At 41.6% G+C, this 9,840-nt stretch overlaps 1 protein-coding gene across 2 annotated transcripts in view; it reads right to left on the minus strand.

The window, feature by feature from the left end:
- Positions 1-9,840, minus strand: part of CPEB4 (cytoplasmic polyadenylation element binding protein 4) — a 37,605-nt gene that overhangs the window by 9,087 nt on the left and 18,678 nt on the right. Inside the window, exons 3-4 of one of the 2 annotated variants that reach the window (XM_005418802.2) lie at positions 2,921-2,944; positions 874-1,047 (exon numbers count right to left, since the gene is read on the minus strand). In XM_005418802.2, the coding sequence (XP_005418859.1) occupies positions 874-1,047; positions 2,921-2,944 (198 nt within the window). The remainder of the gene's footprint in view (positions 1-873; positions 1,048-2,920; positions 2,945-9,840) is intronic. The other variant, XM_014312229.2, reaches the window with a different exon arrangement.

Here is a 9,840-nt window from a genome sequence, read left to right on the forward strand (position 1 = left end):
CTTTGTGACAAAACAGAACAGTCCTTATAAAACAAAGCTCAAAAAGGCCAAAGATCAAACTGTTCTTTCACTGATAATTATAAATAAAAGCTCATAACCCATTAATTCTCAGGAACTGAGCCACTGCATCTATACAGTTATAACAGTCAACTGCTCTCATGGGTGACATGAAATTCAGGTTACCATGTCACAGCAGCGCATTAGAAGCTCTGACACAAAAAAGGGGGGATTAAAACAATTCTGTGATTAAGAAAAAAGCTTTTCAGCTTTATTGTTGCATTTCTTCTACCCACTATCCCAGCAGGCTCATACACACAGAACACAGAGCTCTGGTGAAAGAAAGCTTCACAACCCCTGCACCTGAGGTTTCAATTTTATTTTAATAACAAGTGCAGTATTCTGCCACCTGTATTTGTGTGATGGAGCACCACAAGACCCTGGTACCTCAGGATGCCCTGCACAGATTCATTCCTGTCTGGATTCTCACCATGCACAGGTCAGGAGCCACCACAGGACAAAAAACATTGCTGGAAACAACGTCAACTACACAGGAGCAACCAAACATAGAGTTAGGACTTGCTACCCCACACAGACTTTATAATGAGCAGCTTTTCCTGCTGCTGGGGCTTCTGGGGCAATGGATTTTTGAGTTTCCACAGGTGATATTGGCTAATTTTATTTTTGGCTTTTTTACTTTTTTTTCTGCTGAAGTCAGCTTAATGTGTGGACGTGTGATTTGGTGATTTTGTTCTTTAGTGGCAGAACAACCCCACGACCTTAACTCATAGAAAAATCCATTTCCATATCAAAGCTTGGAGAACAGCCATCCCTGAGCTGGCAGACAAGAGGCTCAGCCCTGAGTGGGGTTTTTACCTTCATCGATGTCGGGAGGCAGCCCCCCCACAAAGACCTTGCGGGAGTAGCGTTCCACGCGCTCCCCGTTCTGGTGCGAGAAGCAGTGGGGAGACCCCAACCCACTGTGCAGGCTCTGATCCCCACGCCCATCGTCCAGGAACCCATCCTCCATGGGGAACAGCGAGGACTGACCTGAAGAGGGGGTTGGAAAAAAAAGAAAAACAGGGAAAAAAAACCATACTAACAGAACAAAGCGCACACTGTTGGAATAATTGGGGAAAATGCACCAGTTGCTGCATCAGCAGAACTGGGAGTGATTTGCCCTCTGAATGAGCAGTTATGTTCTCGATTTCATTGCACCCTTTCAGTTTCCAGCATCATCCAGCAGCTCAAATGCTTCATTTCAGAGGAAAGGTTCCTCCTTATAACAAACCAGGATTTCTAACGGGTGCTCGAGCTGACTGCTTTCCATAATATTTTGTGTTTCCAATGAGGTTTCTTTTAAAAAGTATAAAAAGGGAAGGGAACAGCCAATTTGGTTTCTGGGGCTCTCACAATATCAAGCCATCGATTCCATTTTCCAGTGAACAGCTTCTTCCAGGGAATAGATAAAATTTCAAGGTGAAAATGGGAAAACAAGAATTCTACCAATTAAATATATCACACATTCAAATTACCTGATATCAAAACATATCATAAACCACCCACTAGTAAATAACAAAAATGACCTGAGGAAAACATTACACTGTCACTTGGTGCAAAGACTGAAAATTTTGTCCCCCCTACAACTTCACTTCTGTGTTACAAAAGAGTTTTGTTAATGGCCTCACTCTAAGAGAAAATGTTGTAAAATGAGAAATGTTCCCCTTGCAGTCCAGCATCTTTCTATGACAATCTTTTATCAGAGAGTTCCTTAATAATATTTCTTTTAAATAAGGTTCTTTGTTATAAATGCCACTGTATAATATCATAAATAGAGCACAGGAGCTGTTCTCTGCCATGAATTCCCTCTTTAATTCCAATATTCAACAGCTACACAGCAAACTGAGACTTCTGTTCATTTAAGGAGCACTTCAGGAATAAATATATATAGGGAGAGTAAGTAATGAGGTGTGCTACAAGTTCTAGGATACATTTCCTTTTGTCTATGATGTGATACACTGTGTCTGTTTTTTCAGGATTCATCCCAATCTACCACAGAAATGTACTGGTGAGGTTAATTTATCCTGGTTTTGCTTCCTTCCCTTGAAAGAAATTGGTTTTTAAAAGGAAAACATCTTGAAAACAGAAAATCTGACCAAAATACAGACACTTTCTGTGACAAAAATCAAACAGCTAAGAAGCTGAAAGAAAAAAAAAAGTAGTAAAATCCACAGGCCATAGAATTTCTATGAATTAAAAATGGAAGGCTCGATCAGGTTGCCTTATTTGAAACTTCAAGAATCTTTTACACACCTTTAATAAAAATAACAGTCAAGTATAATCAGGCCTCTCTCTGTAGCTGGGCAAACCTCATTCCTACTATTATAAAAATATTGCAATATTGACTTCAACCTTGTTTTTCCTTAAGGAAACTGCTGCACATGGGATTTGTTTCATCTCTTCAGACCCCAATCCTGCAGGTATTGTTGGGAGGGAGCAATTCCCAAACCTAATTCCCTCCCCTTTCCAGGCTCCTCAGCTGCTGCTGGAGAACTCCACACACACTGAACCCAGCAGGTCAGACCTCACTGTATTTATGCTCCATCAGCACCCAAAATTCCCAAAATTAACTCCTCCAGCATTGGCATTCATAACACACACACACACACACACACAAACAAACACAGCAACACAGCCCCCTTCTGTCACAAACCATCCAGGTGATGTCCACTGTGATCATTTCAGCTCAGGTACTCCCTAATCCACTTAAAATGCTGATTTATGGCATGCAGACTATGTAAATGTATGTGAAACTGCTCCCTTATAAGCTTAAAGTTTGGACTTTGCCCTCTAGTAAAAACTGACTGTTATTTCTCCCATGAGACATTGTCAACATTAGAAAATTAAAGAGGAATATTGTTACCTCGCCTTCTCCCATATGTCCTTGCTGCATGTTAAATGAGAAAGAAAACAGCCTTTCAATCATTGTTATAAGGACCAAAAGACCTCGTTTTATTGCCTTTATACTGACTCAGTGATTCTCAAGGCTTTGCAGATCCAGGTTATTTAAAATAAGTGTTCACAAGCTGACCCTCCCACCCCCCATGGCCTCCTCAGCCCAGCTCTGTTACTTACTGATAAACCACGGTGACAGGAGCCTGACCAAGTGCACGTGGATAATCCAAGAGACTTTTGGAAGCAATTTTAGCCCCGAATTTGCACATTTATTTATTTGTTTGAGCTATTCCTGGGGGTGTGCCTATAAGCAAATGGGTCTTTCCTCATGCACCAGGCTCTCCCTGCCTTGCCAAGCTCCAGAATATTCCAACGCTGCTCTCCACCCAAGCTGGAGGAGAAGCCCTGACACAAGGAAAGGGAAAGATTGGTGTGATACTTTCTGTTTTGAAATCAGGTTGCTTTGCACAACCCACTTAATCCTTGGTTCAATTCTGACCGGCAAATAACCAGCTGAAAAACTGAAAAATCAAGGAGAAAATTGAGCCACTGAAGTTGCCTTCTAGACTCAGCAGTGTGTCCAACAGGATGGATTCTCTCACACTAACCCAGGACACTGTGCTGGGATAATTTGTTACCCACTCATTCCTACTTTTCGTGTTTCAGAAGAAATCAATTCTACCCCTACAAACAACAGCATTTGCTGCGCTGGCTTGCAAGAACCCATTGTCAGAGCACGGCCAAACTTTCTAATCAAACTTGCACATTCTTTCTCTTTTAATCTCATTAAAATCTCTTTCTGAAAGCAGGCCAACTGTTTTCAAAACTTGGATTCTTCCTGGCAAGTGCTGTGAGAAACTCTGAGCACATCATGTGTTTGATTTTGCTTCCCCATTCAAAATTGAGGCCGGCAATTAGTTAAAGCATTTAAATATTTGTAAACCACAACAATACAGGAGTCATTTCCTCTTTCCAAATAAAAATTGTATCAATCCAATTTACTTCATGATTATTTAACATCCATAAGATCATTTCACTCCTCTGGTAGAGACTCACAATTAACACCAAGAACACAAATTAACAAAACCCTCGTCGTCAGACTGGAGCATATTCTTGAGGCAAAGGTTTTATGGGAGAATCTTAAAGGCTGAGGGTCTTTACAAGTACAATTTTTCCATGGTAATTTTGAATTTTAAAATGCAGGAGGCTGATACAGTCCTCAAAGGAGAAATGTAAGGAAATGACAGAGCATCAGCAATCTTGCTGTGTCCCTGCCTGAGCCCAGCAGCCTTTGCACGTTTTGGAACACATCAAGTACTCTCAAAGCCAGCTCTGCCTATAAAGCCAGAAAAATCCTGCTTGTGGTTTCTGAATTACTGACAAAACCACACAGCCTCCTTCTCTCTGTACACTCACTGCTGGCAGCAGCACCCAGGCACGACTGCACTGTGGATGTGAGACCACAGCTCAGGCCAGGGGACTCCTCACAGCTCCCCACCTGAGGCACTCCACACAAGAGGACTTTTCTCCTTTACCAGGACAAAAAACACCCCAAAAAAGCTCAACCACCAGCTAAGAATTATTTCCAGTGCCAAATACTAGGTTTGGAGAACCAAATACTATGATTTTTTTCCCTCTTCCTCTTCTTAATTTGCCTCTTGTTTTCAGCGTTTGCTTCACATCTAAGCCGCAAAATACCAACATCTGACATTTCAAAACATTTCTCAGGAGCCACAGTTTATAAACTGGCCCAGCACAGCACAGATACAAACTTTCTCTGCTCCCTGCATGCAGGGTTCATCACACGCCATTAATTTCACACAATGTGAAACTCTGTGAAATACAAACAGCATTGAGGCAAGGAATGCTCTCTTGGCAGGCCAGGAAGGCAGCTGAGTCCCCCCTTCTGGCTTTCAGAAATTCAGATTAAGAGAAGGCTTTGCTACACCAGTACCCAGCTAAGCTGCTGCACAAATGAAGCCTTACACTGCCACCAACACAGGAAAAGGTTTAATTTGTAGATCACAACACTTGCTCATCCTTTGCTGAGAAATGAGACAACTGCAGTCTTGGTTTGGATTCCTCAAAGCTGCTTTTCCCTCCCCATTTCTTCAGTGCTTCAGATAATTACATAAAGGGCCTAAGATTTATTTATCTCGTGAGATGTCTGAGCAAGAATTTTCCTACAAAACCTAAAAATACAAAGTATTCATGTATCTGGTTCAACTGCTTATTAATAACCAATGCAGAGATGTTTTGCCAATAAAATCAGCCTGAAATTTAAAATGCTATTCGTAGCTGCTTCAATTATTTCATCCCTTCAGCCCTCCCTTTATTTCTGTGTTGGAAATGAAGCCATAGAGAGAGTCAATGATCTTTTGCAAAAATCTGCTGCTTTTACTTTCATTTTAAGGAACATCAGGAATAAACAACCCACTCAGATTTGATTTGTCTTCTCATTTGAGACATTTAATGGGCTCCTGGCCCCTTCCCTTTCTCCTTTCTTTTTTTAAAAAATTAATATATTTTGTGTCCATACCTCCAATTAAACGTGCTGAGGTCTCTTCCCTCTAAAGGAAAAAGCATCACAAAACCTGTCAGCACATTGGGTATAACCCCACAAACATATTCTGCTGAAAAACCCTGAAAAATGCTGCAGGGATCCTAAATCACTCAACCCCCAAATCTGCTCCAAGTTTGAGCAGCACAAAGTGTGTCCAGGTTGGGCACCTGGTTCTTGCTGATTCCAGGTGTATTTTCCATTTATACCATCAGCAGCTGTTTGTTAAATATTACATAAATGGAGAGAAATGCCAGATGCCAGATTTTCTTTCTTCTTCCTAAGGGGTTTTCTCTATTGTTACTAACATTGGTGAGCAGTTGTTTATTTATGTTGGAAAGTAAATATGACCAATATCAGAGAGTTTCAGGCTTTCACTGAAACTGGAAAGGTGATTTGGGGCCAGGCTGTCTTTTGTTTCTCTTAGGATTTACAGAAACAGAAGTATCCAAGTTCCACAGGATTATTTCTAAAAGCGAGCTGGATATCCTTGAATCTACCAGAGAAAACATTTTGACTTGCCTGAATTTTACTTTTAAATTCTAGAAAAATAACTGCAGCACAATCTGCTTTAGCCATTATACCAGCAGAGCTTTTTTCCTACATTTTTTACACTCAACTCTACTTTGCAATTATATCAAGATTGCCAACTCTGTGCACGAGACCATTACAAACATGAACTCCAATATTTTAATACCTTTTCCCCCCAGTACTCCCTGAGGGCAGGCAGGGCTGGTTCTCACTCCAGAGGGAGATTTTATCATCACTTTGTATTTCACAACGCATTTCACATGGATCACATGTTTGCCACAGGTAAGAGGACATTTCACAAGAGGTTCTGTAAGGTCACTTCAAGCCCTCTTTCACCAGGGAACAAATGAAACATCTCCTTAACCAAACCAAGGGAAGAAAAGTTAAGAAAATTCTAAAGAACATCTCTATTTAATGCATATTTGGTTAAATTAGCTCTATTAAATTTAGACACCCAAGCAGGGATTTTGCAGAGAGCTACATACAATTTGTTAAATCAGAACATAGAAAATCTCATCTACCTGCATGTATTACACACAGAAATATTTCTTTCCATTTAATAGAGCCTTACAATTTAATTCTTAGATGACATTTTCAGCTTGAAAGCAGATAATATCATGGAAAGTTGTGTTTGTCCTCAACTGGAGTGATGGGACAAGGGGAAATGGCCTCAAACTGACAGAGAGAAGGTTTAGATTAAATTTTGGGAAGAAATTCTTCTCTATGAAGGTAGGAGGCCCTGGCACAGAGAAGCTGAGGCTGCCCCTGGATCCCTGGAAGTGCCCAAGGCCAGGGTGGACAGGGTTGGAGCAACCTGGGATAGTAGAAGGTGTCCCTGCCATGTCAGGGGGACGAAATTAAATTATCTTTAAAGTCCCTTCCACCCCAAGCCACGCTGTGACTCTGAGGTTCTAAGGCAGGCAAAAAACCAAAAGTTCTCTTTTTTATGCATTCCTTGATTTCAGTTCTAAAACACAAAAGGATCAGTCACCACTTCCAGGAGTGTTAACTGAGACATTTGCATGTGTGCAGAAGCGTTGCCCAGTTCAGGCACTTAATCTCATTCCAGGCAAATGATTCCAAGCACATGATGTGGAATTTCTGCATGCTGACTGTGGAACAGCAGCCCAGGACACCTGATCCAGGAGAAATGCTCTCAAAACAGAAGAAACTGAACAAAATGCTAACAAATCTGCACTGACAGTGAATGTATTCCATGTCAGAACTTTGCATTTTACAGTCCCAGCCATCTCTGACACTGTCAGATGAGATCCCTGTCCTAAAAATGCTTTTCCAAACCAAGCCACTAAAAGGGAATATGAGAGATTCCCTTTTTTGTGCATTTCAAGCACTACCAAACTTCAAAGAGTGAAAACTATTCCAATAATATTTTATTAATCTTAAAACAGTCCTACAAAAATGAAGCAGCTCTGTATGTACATCTGAAGAATGTATATTTGACACACTTTCAGCAATGTCAAAGTCAGCATGAAACCAGCAAAGAAGCCTAAATTTTGCTGCACAGTAAAACCAAGGATTAGCGCCTTTGGAATTACTAAGTCTGCAAAATTAAGCAGCAGAGTTGCCAAAACTTGTACTTTTCCTCTTAATTTACTTTTAAAGAAACACAATGTAAAAAGAGATTTTAAAAAAACATGTTGTTAAATACAGCTCTACCTTATGTCCAAAATGTCCAAACAAATGCTGAAAAACAGGAGTACTATTGTAGATGCAAATATTATGCTTTATTTCAAGTAAAGCCAGATGCCTCAAGACAAGTATTTACCATTCCTTCTGTCAAGAACAGGAACAAAATGAAGTTTCTGTTATTCCATAGCACTCAAGTACAGGTCTGACTAGAATCTTTAATTTTCAATTCCAGGTCAGTGTCACAAAACAACTGACAGACAAAAAGCAAACAGGTTTCTTTCCTTCAGAAACCCTGTGGAGAATCATCCTGCAAAATCCTTTGGTAAGTAACACTGTTTTACCTGTGATTATGTTGAATTAATTGGGTTCACATGGTAGAAAGGTAGAACCTGAGTGAGTGGCAGGAAGCAGATTCTCAGCATAATAGCTGCAAACAGGGAGTGTTGACAACTTTCTACATCAAATAAGCAGGGCTGGAGAGAGGCTGAGAACACTGAAAGCAAAGTGACTGTTTCCAAGGCTTGTGCAATGAGCTGCAAGGTTCTAGGGCTTTCATCTGCCTGAAGAAAATCTGCCCCACTGAGAGATGGGGCAGTCACAGCCAGGAAAGAATTACCCATGGGAAGAAGCCCCCACACTCTTATCCCTCTCTGGAGACTTTCCAAAGCCACCTGGATGTGTCCCTGTGCCACCTGCTCCAGGTGAGCCTGCCTGGGCAAGGGATGATCTCCAGAGGTCCCTTCCAGCCCCTGGGATCCCTGATTCCCAGGCAGGGACAGGAGGGAACATCCTGCTCCCACTCTGCCACCCCTGCTCCAAACCCAGCTCTGCCAGGAGCTCGAGGTGACTCCTGGGTTGAGCCACTGAGCCAAAAAGCCCTGGACATGCTTCCAGAATTACTGAATCCCAGAATCACTTTGGTTGGAAAAGGCCTCCAAGGCCATTGAGTCCAAGCTGTGACTGATCCCAGTTTTGTCACCCAGCCCAGAGCACTGAGTGCCACATCCAGGCCTTCCTTGGACCCCTCCAGGGATGGGCACCCACAGTTCAAGCCTAAGGGTGAAGGGGGAATGGGATAAAACAGATGAACTCTGGAAACCCTGAGTTCAGTTGGTGTGAGGGCTTTAAACCCAGCAGCAGTGTCACTGCTCTGCTGCTCTGTCACACCAACAGGTCCCTGGACTGAAGGGACCTCCAGACAGGATTTTCCTCCCTTTCCACAACCACTTAACTACCCCTGAAATGTGACAAACCCAATTCAATCTCCTTCATCTCAAAACTACACAAGCTTCAAAGGTAACTTTGAAGTTTCTTTGCTATCAAACAGCAGCACACAGAGAAATCTCCTAAACCAGCCTGCTACAAATCCTAGACACAGCTCCAGCTTTGTCTACCAGGGATCAATATTTGTTCCTTAATTCCAATTATATTCCAGTGGGATACTGCAAATCAGTTTAAGTGGGAGCTTTAAATATTCTATGTATTTGATTACAACCCTTCTCCAGGATGCCCCACAGGGTGTGAGATAAGAAACCAAAAGCAGAGGAGCAAATCATGGAGCACAACCAGCAGCTGGAGACTGGATGTTAGTTGGAATTATACTGAATTTCAGGAGAGCAGGCATCCTGCTGCTCATGGCCCTGAGCTTTATTTTATATTCATGTATGACTGCTGGAGAATAGACACCAAGTTATAAAAACATCCCATCTTTTGCCTCAATACATCTTCCAGTTTATGATATGGAATAATTGGCAGCATTTATCTTTTGAACACTTCAAGTATTACTGTATTCACTTGAAAAATAAGAAATGAAAGGCAGAGTTTGCAGCTGGGAGAAGGAAAAGCATTACAGGAATCAGCTTCTCAGCCACAAAACTACTTCAAATGTGGTAACTTCATTAATGACAGAATTTCTGACAGGAGGGAAGGGAGGAATGGGATGTCATATGCTAAAAATTGCTAGATAAAATTTATCTTGTACGTGACAAGAACAATTTATTGAACCTGGTAGAGAATTTATTGAACAACTTATGAGAAGGTGTAAAACCTTCCCAAATCTCTGCTGTCATGGTTTGTCACTGTGCTCCTGGCCTCTTTATATGCAGCATTTCCCCCCAGGAGCTCTGCTGTCTGTCCATCCCATCAGC

Source organism: Geospiza fortis, unplaced genomic scaffold, assembly GCF_000277835.1.
Source record: "Geospiza fortis unplaced genomic scaffold, GeoFor_1.0 scaffold55, whole genome shotgun sequence".
In the NCBI taxonomy this organism is placed as follows: Eukaryota; Metazoa; Chordata; class Aves; order Passeriformes; family Thraupidae; genus Geospiza; species Geospiza fortis.